This window comes from Falco cherrug, chromosome 3, assembly GCF_023634085.1.
Source record: "Falco cherrug isolate bFalChe1 chromosome 3, bFalChe1.pri, whole genome shotgun sequence".
In the NCBI taxonomy this organism is placed as follows: Eukaryota; Metazoa; Chordata; class Aves; order Falconiformes; family Falconidae; genus Falco; species Falco cherrug.
Window position 1 is genome coordinate 56,557,643 of NC_073699.1, and position 15,104 is coordinate 56,572,746.

General features: G+C 45.4%; 2 protein-coding genes across 4 annotated transcripts in view; one reads left to right on the forward strand and one right to left on the reverse strand.

Annotated features, from left to right (window-relative positions):
* Positions 1-4,606, forward strand: part of OSBPL1A (oxysterol binding protein like 1A) — a 78,416-nt gene extending 73,810 nt beyond the window's left edge. For 2 of the 3 annotated variants that reach the window (XM_055703553.1, XM_055703554.1), the window contains one exon: positions 727-3,424. In XM_055703553.1, coding sequence (XP_055559528.1) covers positions 727-925 — 199 coding nt within the window. In that variant the 3' untranslated portion in view covers positions 926-3,424. The other variant, XM_055703555.1, reaches the window with a different exon arrangement.
* Positions 4,607-5,778: 1,172 nt separating this feature from the next.
* CABYR (calcium binding tyrosine phosphorylation regulated) lies at positions 5,779-12,372 on the reverse strand. The gene is given in 4 exon segments (XM_055703561.1): positions 5,779-6,459; positions 6,462-6,748; positions 10,804-10,930; positions 12,199-12,372. Coding segments are annotated over 2 exon segments (609 nt in total). The 5' UTR covers positions 6,747-6,748; positions 10,804-10,930; positions 12,199-12,372; the 3' UTR covers positions 5,779-6,135.
* Positions 12,373-15,104: the final 2,732 nt, after the last annotated feature.

Genomic DNA, 15,104 nt, shown 5'->3' on the forward strand with positions numbered 1-15,104 from the left:
GTTCCTTCCCTCACTGCTTGCACACCCGTATTCAAATACAAACTGTGTTGTCTTTCCTGAGCACCTCTTGGTTCTGACGCGAAAAAGATGTTGCCACCGATAGCTGCTTGTAAGGACAGTTTTTGCTGATAAATTGGTAATTGCCTCAAATTTGCATGCTCGGCCACAGAGAGGAGGAAATGCTTCCCCCGGTGGACCTGATAGCTTACTGCCGTGACTTCTCAGATCAGTTGCCGTCTGCTGGCAATACTGCAATTCCCACTGTGTACAGTTCTTAAAGTCAGTGCAAAACTTGTATCACCCAGCTATCCAAGTCATTGGTCGTCTTTCTGAGAGGGTTGCTAACTACAGAAGTTGGAAGAGCTAAGGGAAAAGTTAGCTTACAAGGGATCTGCCAGGATGTTTGGGGTTTTTTTGTTGTTACTGTAAGGCGAGAGTCAGTTGGGAGCTCTTACACACAAGCGAAGTTGAAACTGAAAACATCATGAAATGAGTCTAGTTTGACCAGACACGGTCTATTTAAAAGTATAGTAATAACATTGGTGGTGTCTTCACAGAAAAAAAAAGGTAGGGCTAAACTCTTTAAAAGTAAGCAAGCTTCATCTCTTCCCTGTCAACTAGCGATTAAGACAGCCAGACACTGTGGATTAAGTATCTTTAAAATGTCTGTTTGTAACTATAAATCACTTTTTTCTTTTTTTTTTTCTTTTTTTTTCTCAAATGAAGTCACCCATCATCCCAGAGTCCCAGGTTTGGACATGTCTGCCTTTGTCTTTTTCCTGTGCCTGCTCTTCTGAAGTGTTTGGGTTTGTTTGCCCCGAGACTGATGGAAAATAACATCTTTGTAATGCTTCCAAGTAAATGTGTTAAGTGCTGGACAGCCTTGCGCCTCCCTCTTCCTTTCCTGAATTCAGAGTGGTTCTAGCCCTCACCAAGTGTTTTCAAAGCAAGGGTTCGTTATATTGTGTTCTTCCAGGTGCCTGCAGTAGCTTAAGGTATAGCTCAAAGCACCTTGAGGTTGGTATTGGAAATTGGGGAATTTCCACAGGGCAACTCAGAGCAATGCAGAAACCATTCACAAGGTTCTTCAGTTGCTGTTGTGCAGGTACTGTAGACCTGCTTAGTACTTGCCTGGGATATCTTCTAAGAGTTCTTTTCCAGGATTCTAAAGTTATGGCAGAAAATTCCTAGTGTCTGATCTCTTTCGTTGGCATGCCAGGTGTGACTGCCTCCAAAGGGTGAATGTGAAGTGTGTAGGAAGAGTTGTGCTTTGGGGGCAAAAAATGCATACTGCGAAGGGAAGCTGTCCTACCTGTTCCCAGAAAGTGAACCACAGGTCTTCATCTGCGGTGTAATATAAACTCTGATGTAACTGCCATTTTCTTGCCACAGAAAAGCAGACTTCTTTGTCTAGTAGAGCTCCTCACTCGTCAGACAGTTATCCAAAGTGCCTATTGATTCTTTTCATTATTTTGAATCCACTTTAGAAGCGGGGTCTTGGCGGTTCTGAAGAAGTGATTTGTGTTGAACACTTAATGCTTTAGAGACTGACCAGGAGTCTTAAACCTTGGGTAAAAGAGTAGTCCAGTTCTGAAACACAGTAGTGGTCTGTTGCTTTTGATGAAAATCAGTCTCCTCCTCCTCCTATCACTTACCTGGCTGCAATGAGTTTTTCCCATCGCCTTTCCCCTTCCTGCTGAAGTAGGTCGTCACTGGAGGAGGGGTACACTGCCCTGACCTGTACAAGTGTCAAAGACACACTAAGCGAGGTCCTGGGTGGCACAATTCCTTCCTCTGAGAGATGAGGTAACTGCGCTTACAGCCCTGCCCCTCGGCAAATGCTTGGCTTTGCGCGCTGGAATGAGCTGCCGTTTCCTGGGAGCTCAGGTGAACTAGACACACGCACAGGCGCACACACCAGTTACTTCGGAATAGTTGCCTTGTCCTGCGTGGAGGTGATGCAGTAGTGAACCACGTGCAGCACCAGGGGTGAATGACTTCTGTCTTCTGTTGACTTCGGTTCATTTAACCAGGACAGCAGGAGAACCGTTTAAGCATTCGACTGTCCAGTTTACCACCGTGAAGATGGTACAAGGCGTTTCTTCTGATACACATCTCAGATCTTTTGAGCCAAGGAAGACTTACCCGTTAGCAGCCCTGCTTTGTAATGTGACGCTGTGATACTGGTGGCCTTTGTGGTTTTGCTTTTTAAAAAGGTTAAGTCATATTTGGTCCGAACGTGCTTTAATTTCTGTTCTGAAAGCTTACGGTACCCTCCAAGGGAAGACCTGAGTTAAAATGGGTTGCCTTGCACGCATGATTTATTTGAGTGTTCGCTGCAGTGAAGCACATAAAGAACTGGCTCTTGTGGCCGTTGAGGAGGTGAAAGGAAGCTGTGGAGCATATTAAGCAGAGAAGTAGCCTGCAGCAAGCTGATCTGTGCCACAAACATGGCTTGGCAAAATGCAACAAGAAGCTAAAAGGTCTGGTACTGTGCGGTGTGTGCTGTTGAGGCAGACTATGGAGTAACTGGGCCCAAACCGAGAGTGCCGTTCGGCAACGGGCTGCAGGACTGCCAGACACAGCGGTGCGAGAGGAGGAAGGACAAATGTCCGTGCCACGGTGATTTGGCAGGGTTGTACTCACCACTGAGATAACTTGCCAGCGGTATGGCCTTCTGGGTGCACCTTATTTACAGATACCTTACCTCCGATACACAGCCCCCCTCAAAAGGTTACGTACACATGCAGGTGTCAGCAGTGCACGTGTACACACGGTGCCTCCAGATTAGGTAGGAGGGGAGAGGGAAGGAAAGAAGCGTTTCTACCAACGACCAGCTTAGCAAGAGCGTGCAGGTGACTTCTGGCAGGTGGAATCAGATTTCTGGGCATTTAGATTGAGCCTCCCATGGCTAACAGCGTAATGCAACACAGTTAAGTTGTAATAAGCCAGGCCTTTTCCTGCAGCCTGTGGGTGATTTCATCTACACTTGGTCCGAGTTAAGTGCATTGCAAAACAAGGCTTTAAAAACCAAGGGGAAATAATGTTTTTCTGTTTTCAGGACTGCAGTGCTTGTGGTGTTTACATGTCTTGCAAAAATTGTTACTGCTTATGCATGCCAAAATCATTGTTCACAACTGCTTTGAAACTGTACCGGCCCTTTTTTATGTGATAGTCTTGACTGCTTCAAGCGACAAAACACTGGTGTCAGTAATTTCCCCTAGGAGACATTGTAAGTCGTGTGACGAATGGGGAGATCCTGGCCGCTGAAGACGACTTCAAATTCACTCGTGAATTTTAAACCAAGAGGGGTTCTGTGATCACAGTAATTACTTTGAACAATGAACTGCTGAAGATGCAGCAAAGCAGTTCTGAACTTCTGTAATAGTGTGTGTTAACAGCTTCACTAACATGCTGTGTTTCCTTGCAGATGGTTCCACCAAGGCCCCAATCCCTATACTGGTACACAGGACTGGCTTTATTCTGGCAACTACTGGGACAGAAACTACTTTAACTTGCCCGATATTTATTAAAATGCAGTAAGGAGCCTGTGACTGATACAAATAAGTCTTAATCTGTTTTAATGTTTTCCCTTATTTTACTTATCTCCTGAAAAAACTGACATGGTATCAAGTGGAATATTAAGCATCTCCGCAGTAGATCTGGTGGTACACGATCTGCAGTCCCATAGGTTGGGGAATGATTTTTCTGGCCAATGGTGGGTCCTGTGTGGATGAAGTAAATTGCCATGGTTTCAAGCTGCCCTGTTTGCCGAGTACACCTGTATTAGGTTGTGGTGTATGAGCAATAGAACACCTTCGGCTGTTCTGTGAATACTTTCTTTCATAGATAACATTGGCACAAGTAAAACTGGTTTTATTTATTGTGACAAGGGAATGTTTCAAAGCACACACAGTAACTGCAATATTCTGTTCTTAAATGAAGAAGGGTGTGTCATTTTTTGTAAAGATGTAATTTTTTCATAAAGTGACTTTTCTTTTACTAAAGTAACTCCCTTGAATCCTGGCCAGAGATTCCAGAAGCGTTCCTGTCTCTGGAGCATTAATGCAGTTGTTTAAGCTGGTAACATTACTCAGAGGTATTTATTCAATGTTTTGTGCAGTGTGTTTTGAATTTTGCTCTCCTGTTTTGCTACCAGCCTTATGGTTTAAGGAATTAAGAGCCATTTAAATAACCTACAGATTTGATTGAACTGCACACTACAGGTTTTAAAAGAACCTGTTTCACACACTAGAAGTTCTGGTGCCCAGCACCACTGCAAAAAGGCAAGAACCTAATCAGTCCAGGACTGGGTAGAACATGGCAGGGGGCACAGGACCAGTGTCTGTACCGTGCAAATGCCCTGGGAGGAAGTCTTGTGCATTTCAAAGGTAGTACAGCACCTCAGTGAGGCCTCCTGTGCACAGCTGCTTTACCCCTTTTCAGTGGGGTGCGTTCAATCTTAGAGTGTAAGTTTATATTGAACTGTGTACAGAGCTTCTAGAGGGCAAGCTGCTCTTTGTACAATATTTTAACTGCTGTCTGGAGATTAGTGTTAATTAAATAATTTAATTGCTACTAAATAAAGGCTTCAAAACTTCTTGCATCTAGTCTAAAGTGAGTGGTGTTTGACAGTGCTGACCCTTTCTGAGCAAGCCTACTCCAAAAGCTGCTGCAATGTGCTTTCCTGTGCTTCAGGGACCTCTTTTCCCCTAAGCAGGAACAGTTTGCTTATGGGAGGGGGGCGGCTGGGGAGCCAAGCGCTTCCTCCTTAAAGATGCAGTGAGGCTGCAGCTCGAGGGTAGACTACTGCAACCATTAGTAAGGCAATAAGATACTTTCTATTTTTATTCTGTGCACTACTAGAATTACCCAGGTAGTGATGCCAGTGCTTATTTGCATAGGTAAGGGAAAGACTTTTCTTCGGCAGCCTTTCGAGTGAGGGCCTAGATCTCACTGGGACTTGTAGATGCAGAAACTGAATACCTGCGTTGTCTCTCGGAGCCTCATCTCTGCCCCCAATCCAAGACTCTGGCCAGAATTTCTTGAAGCCTGTCTTAATTCCTGTGCAACTTCAACTGTGAGTCCGAGAGCTGTAGAAAGTCTAGCTGTTGGGTCAGTGCTTCAGCCGGTCACACAGCATGAACACCCAGTGCTCATTCTTCCTAAACAAAGCATTTAGGTCCTTCCTGCCCTGCCCCAGGTTCAAGAAGGGGAAACCTCTACACAACATCAACTTTGCTTCTTTTGTTTTGAGCAACTTGTTTCATAAGAACAGATTTTATTCTGTAACCCCTTCCAAGAAGCATAACCTCAGCTGTCCTCCTTGATAAACCTCTAGTTTGAATGACTTGACCATGTGCAAGAATAATTCTTTCCTTTAGTTGATAGTAGGACTGTCCTCTTGCTCCTGACTTTTGTGTACAGTTCCTTCCTGGAACAGAACCTCAACAGTGTAGACTATGCCTGCTTACAAGGAACTAACTTCGGCTCTGCGTGTAGTTTGTCAGAATCATTGGGCTTTATGCATACATGATGTTAGCACAGTGAAGAAGTGAAACAGCTGCAACAGATGTTTATCAGTGGTCGTAATTCACATGGAGTCAACATTCAGGATGTTGTGCTGTGCTAGGAGAACACAGAATTGCATTCCCATGCATTTTAACTGCTGGCTTTTTTGGAGCATTTGCATTATTTGATTTATTACAGTGTAAACTCCATTCCTCTTGAACTGTTCCTGAAGTACAAACAGCCTCTCATCTCAACCTGTTTAAAAAAATAACATGAACGCGGTAGAAAATACACAGCAAGAACTACTTTAATGGCTACTTAAGTGTACTCTAAGGTGACGGTATTTTGTCCCATTCTGAATATTACACAAATGGTGAGAGGTCAGGCTGCAGGCATAAAGACGTATGTAAATATGAGACTAAAAACTTTGTTACTTTAGGCTAAAACCAGAGCAAGACTGGTACTACTACTTGCAAAGTGTAACAAGCAGAGGAAGGCACTGGGCCTGGTATATATGACAAGTACTTTAACCACTGATCTTAAACCTAATTAAGCTTTTAGCAGTAAAATCCAAATGCTAGCATCTCCCTCTGCAAGACCCATGCAAGAAGCAAGCTTACTTCTTCAGGACCCTGCCCTGGCAAGAGGACCTGGAGTAATGGTGATCTGTCCTGTGGTGCCGTAGCTTTCTGCAAGAGCATTTATACCTGGGCGCTTAGCATCAGCTGGAAAGCGTTTCTTTGTAGGTATCGCATCATCCAGAGGGATGGCAACTGAGAAAACACCGGGTGTGCATGGCTTCACTGCAGTTTCCTCTGCAGAATTAGAATTGGGGCTTGCCGTATCCGTTTCCTCAACAGCAGGCCTGGCACCTGAGACCAGGACAGTAGTGAATCTCCTGGCACCTGCTTCCTGCTGTGCGAAGACAGCAGGGCGAGGAATAGGTTTCCCCAGTCCTGTGTGTTCTGAACATTAGAACCCACTGAAATGAAAGGTGGAGCACTTCTCTTGCTTTCTTCTTGCATCACAGAAATTGGAGCAGATACTTGTGACAGTTGACCACATTGATGACCTTCCCTCCAGGGAAGGCTGAGGGTTGACTGGGAATAAGGAACACCAGCTCCAGCAGGAGAGACGGATGGTGGCGATTTCTGACCTGGTCTCAAGTCAGTTAGGTGACAGAAGGTCCACACATTAGAATGTGGAGGGAGCTGTCCCGCTTCACTTGATACCATGGCTACAAAGATACAAAAATAAGAGCGCTGGAATCAGGAGCAGTGAATTCTGTAAACTGTAAATCCTTATGTCTAAAACAGACATGGCTACACTTGGTGAAGCAAGCATGTTAGAGAAGAGAGCTGGCCTAGCAGTTTGGTATGGGGCTGACAAACACCTGCAGCCTAGAAAAAGTAAAACTCTCTATGGTCAGAGCAGAGGCTCTTCTGGAAAAGTATTTACCAGGTATTTCTGAAACCAAAGTCTGTCAAACTCCCCTAAAAGTTTGATTTTTTTTAAGAAAAGCCAATGTTAATTTACAAATCTGCCCAAGCTCAGCTCTCCTCTACAAAATGCTCTGCTGAAACCTCAGCTGTACTGCTTCTCCTGGGGCTTGGGATGGATTCTGCAGTACCAGGGAGACTCAGGGCAGGGGAGCTCCACCGTGGAGGGTTTCTCCAGCTGGGCAAGGGATGAGCTGGGCACGTGTCACCACAGGGAAGAGATGCTGGTGACAGCCTCACCACGAAAGGTGAGCACCAGCACTCTTGCTGTTTGTGGAACTGGTGACAAGTGTTTAGTCCAGCTACAGAAACTCACCAAGCTCAAGACAGCAGAGGCAACCACCACTGTATTTTTTTTTTTTCTAATGGAAAACCGCCTAGGTCAGTGCTGTAATATAAGAACTTTCAAGGGAGGAGAATCAAAACAAAGCCTCCAGCTGGTCATCTCTCTTCAGCCACAGAGCACGTGTTATTACGTATTAGGTATCTTAACCCTGTTTCAGAAAATCCAGCTTGTTTTGAGCAAGACCATTTGGCATCGATAGGCACCTTCCCATCACTCGTACCTGTATGTTTGCCTGTGGAAGTCCTGCCCACAGCTAGCCACATCTTTTGGAACAGACGTTGTAGATGGCAGTAGATCTAACACACGTGCACTGGGGCCAAGCAGACAGTATTGATACAGTAGTTTCTTAGAAGTCATCTCTACCCTGCCCTGCGCTGACATAGATGCTTTTCCATTTAATGACCACAGATGAAGCTGCAAAGCTAGAAGCTGGAACAGGAAGATGACACAAAGACCCCAAACTTTCTTACCTGACCAGACAAACTTTTTCAGCTGATTCCACTTGTGCTGTAGATTCCATTCTCTCAGGATGGCACATTAGATCATCATCCAATGGACCTAAGGTTGTAGCACTTGAGCCCTGGTATGCATTTAATGGCTGCTCAATCTTCAACAGATAAGCTGTTTGGTCTACAAAGGGAATGATTATTTTCTCTGGAAACTGCTCTCTACGTAAGGTGGAACCTCTGCATCCATAACTGGCTCATCATCTCAGCACAGTGATGCAACCTCAGTGGTTGAGGCAACCTCAGCTTTGCTGCAGGAAGGCACAGCCTGCAATGGATCTTCAGGAGTAGGTGATGGTGAAAGAGGTGATGGTTCTTCCCAAAAGGGGACTGAGGGACCTCGATTTGCATCATTTGTTGAGACATGAGCCTGTCCATCTGCAGGCCCTAGTTCTCCAGCTACAGGGCCCTGACTCGGCACTCCTGGTTGTGACCTAACGGCCTCCACGGCAGCATCATCTTCAGCAGCACCTTCTACTGGTGTAAGTTCATTCTCTGAGAACTGAGAGTCTTCATAAAGAGTCTGCACACTGCCGCATCCCTCACAGAATAAAAAGAATCACTGTTACATAGCACATGGGCAGCAAGCTGTGCAGGCTTAGCAGGGATGTACACCAGTCCCTGAAGGGATGAAGCTCCATCAGATCCAGGGCAGGATCTGCTTTCTGCAATGGAACTGGCAATTGATGGGTACTGAGTTACTTTGGAGCTATATTGAGTATCAGGTTTTTCAAGGAGCTGGTCTTCTTCTGTGTCAGTACACCTGTCCCTCTGCTTAGGCTCCCCAGAAAACCAAGTGTCTGTGTACTGTGATGTCTTCTCTTCCAGTCCCTCATTCCCATTTTCAGCAAGGTAAAAAGCACATAATGGCAATACATGAGCAACTGTTCCCATTGAAATAAGAGTGATTTCAACAACAGCTCAATTAGATGCTCTACAGCACATTTATGAGGCTTCCCGGGTTGCAAAGACTGAATAATTTAAGGAGGGGGTTTGCTCCCTGCCTATCAATAAGGGGGAAATAAGAATTCAGAGAGCACTTCAAAACCTAGGAAGCCTCAAGGGTACTCCTGATCCTGCAGTAATGGCTACGTTCTTACCTCCTGCCCACAAACATTGCTACACTGAAGGGTTAAGAGATTAAACCTTTTACATTAAGCACATCAGATATCTCAGCTGGATGAGTACAGCTCCTCTTTGCAATACCTCAGAACTCTCTTTGGATCCACAGAAGTTATTATAGATGCATATATGGCGATATTTTAGCTTCCTCAAGAGTCTCGAGTAGTTGAACTGACACGTTAATGAAGTGAAGAACAGGGTAAGACACGACCAAGTTTTAAATACAGAGTGAAAAATGGCCTCTAGATTAGTTATCGGGGAGGAACACGAGAGTACTTGGAAGATGAAAAGAGTGTTTCATCACATGGTTAGTAAAACCCTCAGCATTGAAAAAAAAAAACCCCAACAAACCAAGAGATTTGGTTTCTATCATGATGGGCAAGAGTTGGCCAATACAGAAAACCAGCACAGTAGCAGAAGAGATGTCTTTAATACATCATCATAGCTCAGCACTGAGGTTTTTTTCTGAAGTCATGACTAGACGAGGTATGAGAGCCATAACTCAAAGGATGATAGAGCTAAATCCTCTCTGAAAAAAACCCACATTAGTCTGACTGCCATCCCAAGCCAACTCATACCCATTTATAATCTAGTGTCAGTATCAGGCAATGCCACAGAAAAGAAAGGCTCCCTTGCAGCTATACAAGCCAGCTAGCTACCTACTGGTGCACAGTCCCAAAACCCATGCTGGCACTGTGGGCAGGAGACTCCAGAGGAAACCTTGCTCGAGCTTGCAAAGGAATTCCTCTCTGATCATTGCCTCTCATAACACAGTTATAGTCGGGGATGGATGACACAGAAAGAGAGGGGTCAGAGAAGGACCTGTATTAGAGACCGGTGAGCATGCAGGGGTCAGGTCACAATAAGCAAGCCACTGACAGGCATTCAGACAGAAAACTGCTGCGTTAAGCAGCCACCCTCCAACACGCTTAAGTCACAGCAGTCAGGCAAAGTCCCCAGTGCCGAGAAAGGGGAATATCATACCTGTTTTTAGAACTGTAATGGGATCTCTAGGAGCTACCGATCAGCCAGCCTCACCTCCACACCTGGTAACATCATGGTACGGATCCTCCTGGAAGATCCATCAGAACATACAGAAGACGGAGAGTTGATTAAAGACAGCCAGCAAGGGCAAGTTCACAGAGGCAAATGGTGCCTGACTAATCTAGTGGCCTTCTCCAATGGAGTGACAGCACCAGCGGACAAGGGAAGAGCTACAAAGCCATCTACCTGGACTTCTGTAAGGCCTTTGGTATGGTCTGCCACAGCATCCCGGCCGCTAAATTGGAGAGAGATGGGTTCGATGGGTGAACTATTTGATGGATAAGGAACTGGCCAGATGGCTGCCCCCAAAGAGCTACAGTCAACAGCTCAATGTCCAAGTGGAAACCCCTCAAGGGTCCACACTGGGACCAACTCTGTTTAATATCTTCATCAATGACAGAGTTAAACTGAGTGCACCCTCAGCAAGCTTTCAGGTGAGGCCAAGCTGAGTGGTGCAGTTGAGTCACTAGAGGGAAGGGATGCCATCCAGAGGGACCTGGGCAGGCCTGAGCAGTGGGCCCATATGAAATCTCATGAAGTTCAGTAAGGCCAAGTGCGAAGACCTGCACCCGAGTTGGGGCAATCCCCAGTATCAATAAAGACTGGAGGAGGAACAGATTGAGAGCTGCCCTTTGGAAAAGGACTTGGTGGTACTGGTGGATGAAAAGCGCAGTGTGGCCCAGCAATGTGTGCTCACAGCCCAGAAAGCATCAAAAGAAGCATGGCCAGTGGGTGGAGGAAGGTGGGTCTGACCCTCTGCTCTCCTGAGAGCCACCAGGAGTACAGTGTTCAGCGCTGGGATCCACAGCGGATGAAAGACATGGATGAGGGCCATGAAAGTGATCAGAGGTCTGGAACACCTTTCCTGTGACGAAAGGCTGAGAGAGTTGGGGATGTTCAGCCTGGAGAAGAGAAGACACCGGGGAGACATTATTGTGGCCTTTCAATACTTAAAGGGGGCTTTAAAAAAGACTAAGACTTTTTACTAAGGCCTGCATGGACAGGACAAGGGGCAACAGTTTTGAACTGAAAGAGGGTAGATTTACATTAGATATTGGGAATTTTTTACAATGAGATCCTGGGACAGGCTGCCCAGAGAAGCTGTGGATGCCCCATCCTTGGAAGTGTTCAAGGGCAGGTAGGATGGGGCTCTGAGCAACCTGGTCTGGTGAAAGATGTTCCTGCCAAGGGCAGGGGGGTTGGACTAAATGATCTTTAAAGGTCCCTTCCAACTCAAACTACTCCGTTACTCCATGATTATGCAAAACCTGCTGTGTAGTATCATCAATGCAACATTTGCAAATGTACCAAAATTCAGCCTTCGGTGCCAAGTTGCACTGCAACATCCACCAGTCATTTTTACAAGGAAACTGCTTCAAGTGCTGAAGTCGGCAGTGGTTAGCTTTTTTAGAGGAGAGCCTAAGCTAGGAATAAGATAGTAGTACTTTCTGTTCATAGCTGGGGCTTCTCTTCATTGCTGTAATTACCTTAGTGTATAGCTCTCAATCTACAGACCAAGGCTGTCTCAATGCTGGCTGGTTCCTGGGTTACCTGGAACCCAGCTTAGGCATCCTTTTTGAATAAAAGGTATATTTGAAGCTGCTGAACCTTATAGTAACCAGATGATGGAGCCCCAAACCAGTAGGGCAAATACAAACAGGCTGTGGGCTAGACACACACCCCTATCACTGGTCCCACACAACCTGCAGGCGGCACGAGGTCTTCCAGCCTTACAGCCAAACCCAAGGAGCAGCTGAAAGCTCCCAGCACTTCCCAAAGGAATCAGCATCCCACAGAACTAAATAATGTTTTTATAAACAAAGAGATACAATATCTATTTACAAGGAATATGTAGGCAGAAAGTCACTATCTGCTTAGAGGGTGACAGTTCGCACTGCAGTATCTTAAAATTAGAATGACTAAAGGCATCAAGGCTGCTCTCTATACTCAAGGAGAAAGTACGGCATCCAGGGGACTAATTCTTTCCACATTAAATAGAATCAAGTGCTTTCTGAAGATGCCAGACTTTTTGATAGCCCATAGCCTATGTGCATCCTTCACATGACTAGACACAGATGGAATGCAACCCGTAAGTGAAAACTACTTGCATCCATTCAGGCTAGAACATTATCTCAAAATATCTTGAAAGAACAAACAGCAACCATCTTACCGCTAATGATCTCAAACTTTTCAACCAGTTGTTATATCCAGATTTGGATGCCCTGAAAACAAAAGCAGAAATGAAGCTGCAGTGGGATAGCACTCTCAAACAGCTCAGCTCTTCAGATGAAGCACCAGTCGGAACAAACCTTTTCGGAAGGCGACAAGCTCTTGGAAATAGAGCAAAACACTAAGCAATGTTGTCCAGGTCGTCTTCTATGGCAGCCCAGCTCACCCCCTTGAGCAGGCCCTTGAGGCTGTGTGGAACAAGCAGCCCAAACTGAAGACTGCATCTTCACCCTCTCAAGTTGGCTGACAGTTTCCCATCTGTACAGACAAACAGAAAACCTCAGCTGAGCATCTGCCCCACTCCAGCGTGGTGTCTAATGCCAACAGTGTGATCACAGCTGCTATTCCCTTGCCACGCCATCAACAGCCTTCCTCCACCCCTTCCCAAACACTCCTTTAACTTAAAGGGGATATCCACCATCTGCAGTGACCAAATCCTTTACTTCCCCTCTGCACGTTTAGGCGGCAGGTGGCCAGCCAACTAGGGAACCACGATGTGAATTCAAACCCATGCCCTGGATTCACTGTTTTAAAGGTAAGGTCCACTAAAGCACCCAATGAGCCAGAACAGCCATTCGTGTTCAAACAAAGAGTTTACAGGACACTTCTTCCTCCTCTCTCCTCCTCATCCATCCCCTCCCCTACTTGCTCTCTCCTGGTCCTGGCCTCCCACCAACAGATCCGTACAAGGGTGGTGCCACACCCAGCCGGGAGGGATGGTCACAGTGCCCTTGCATCACCCACAGGTTTGCGCAGTGTCTGCAGCATTAAGTTTGTTGGTCATAAAGGATTACAGGAAGGAGTAGGAGGCAAAAATACATGATTAAAACTTACCTCTGGGCAGTAGAGCACTCTGCGGCCAGGTGACACTGCCACTTACCAGAAAGAGCTTTTCTCCTGCAATAAACACCCTGATTGCCACTGCCACACAAGAACCGGTGCATTTAACGGACATAACAATTTGAGCACAACTCTATTTATAACCCTCTCAATAACGTCTTTTAAGACCAAAGTACAGTGTCGTGGCTACCATTACTCAGGATGAGCAGCGCAAGGGCTGCGAGGGCGAGGCTGAGCACCCGTGGGTGCTGCCTGCCACAGGGCGCAGGGGAAGCTCACACCCCCTGCGCTGCTGCCTTTTCTCCCTTCCCACACCACCATGAAACCCCTCCCTGCTTCTGCCACCAGCTTTTGCCTTCAAGCACCTATCTGGCTGAACCCGCAGCACATGCAGAACACCTTCAAGAAAAGTGTTTTGCCTTTGCTGAAACACCAGTTTTCCTCGCTAGCAGCAGGCAGCCAAACCAGAGACATTTCCTGCCAGCACAGGAAGAATGTAACTTTGTGCTCAGTCTTGGGTTATGATGACTTCACACGATCCAACGCTGCAACCTGCAGAAAGGCTGCAGCCACATCCCCCCCACCCCTCTGCTAGCCACACCAGGGAGCTGGGTGCACAGACCCATCCCCTGGTTCACAGCCTGGCCTTTTAAGATAGGTGACACACAACACCCAAGGGATTTAAACTGACATAACAGACTACGAAATATAGCACCCGAGAAGCGATGTTCTGCAGTGACCTCTGGCAGGAGCTCACAGCAAATGGCTGGGGACTGTAATCTCTTCAGCCACAGCAGCTACACCCAAAGAACAACAAGATTATTCCTTAATATGGTTCCATTCATACTGCAGAACCTAATGACTGGAAGGGCAAAACTTCAAACAAACCTCAACAGCCTCAGGGACAACTTTTGTTTTCCAGTACATACTTTCAGTGGATACACACATATTTTTCTGTTCCAATAAAAGAAGCACAAGAAAAGTAACTGTACAGTGCTGTATTTTGAAGGTTACCACTGTGTTTCTGAGGATCATGAAGGCAGGAAGATCATGGGGGCAAGCCATGATCAGGAGTCTGCCACAGGATAAAAACTTTTACCCACCAACAAAGCTACAGTTCAGTCTTCATCACAGTTGGAAAACCATAATTTACCTACCTGCTCTTGCATTCCTGGATGTCTGCATCTCTATAAAAACCCAAGAGGAATTCCTACAGTACTGAAGACTCAAGTGTCGCTGCTGCTAAAACATTCTGACTATCTACAATAGCTTCCTTTAGTAATCAACATATTCGTAAGAGGTCATTCAAAATTAACAGACTATTGTATCACTTTCAAATTAGTTTACTGGAAAGTATGTTAACAGTAAACTCACCACAAAATGCTTCTTCCATAAAAGGATCCTTAGCAAGTAATTTCTCATTAAGAAAACTTCTCACAATAACTCATCAGTTCTCAAGAGTGATAACACATACTATAATATGAAAAAAGTTAAATAGGAATATGTTATGACTTATGAAATTAGGAAGAACAGCTATCCTATAGAAAGAATAAGATATACTTCAAGGATATATGTAGAGATATATCTGTATCTCTACAGCTGAGATACAGAAATCAAAATTTCAGATTACTATGGAGAACATAGAGAAGCCATAAAGGCGTTAAACATACCTGGGTGCAAAGGCAGTCGCAAGGTTACTTTGGAACCATCCTTAACAAATACAGACCAGAAGAGGACTTCTAAATTTGCTTCTTTTGGAAATTTCCAAAATTCTAGGTCTGCAAAGCTCTGCACAGCAAAAGCTTCAAAGATGATTAAGTACAGATATCATACACCACAGAAAAATTTATTATCAGAGGTAACAGAAGCATAAACCTCCTTAAATATTTAAAAAGGCTTCAGCCCTTAACAAGGAAGTCTGCATGTCTCAAACTTTCGAAGAGCTACAGGAAAAATATGACTGGAAACTAATTCACTGTGCTGGAACTTGAATGCTGTATTTGGAAG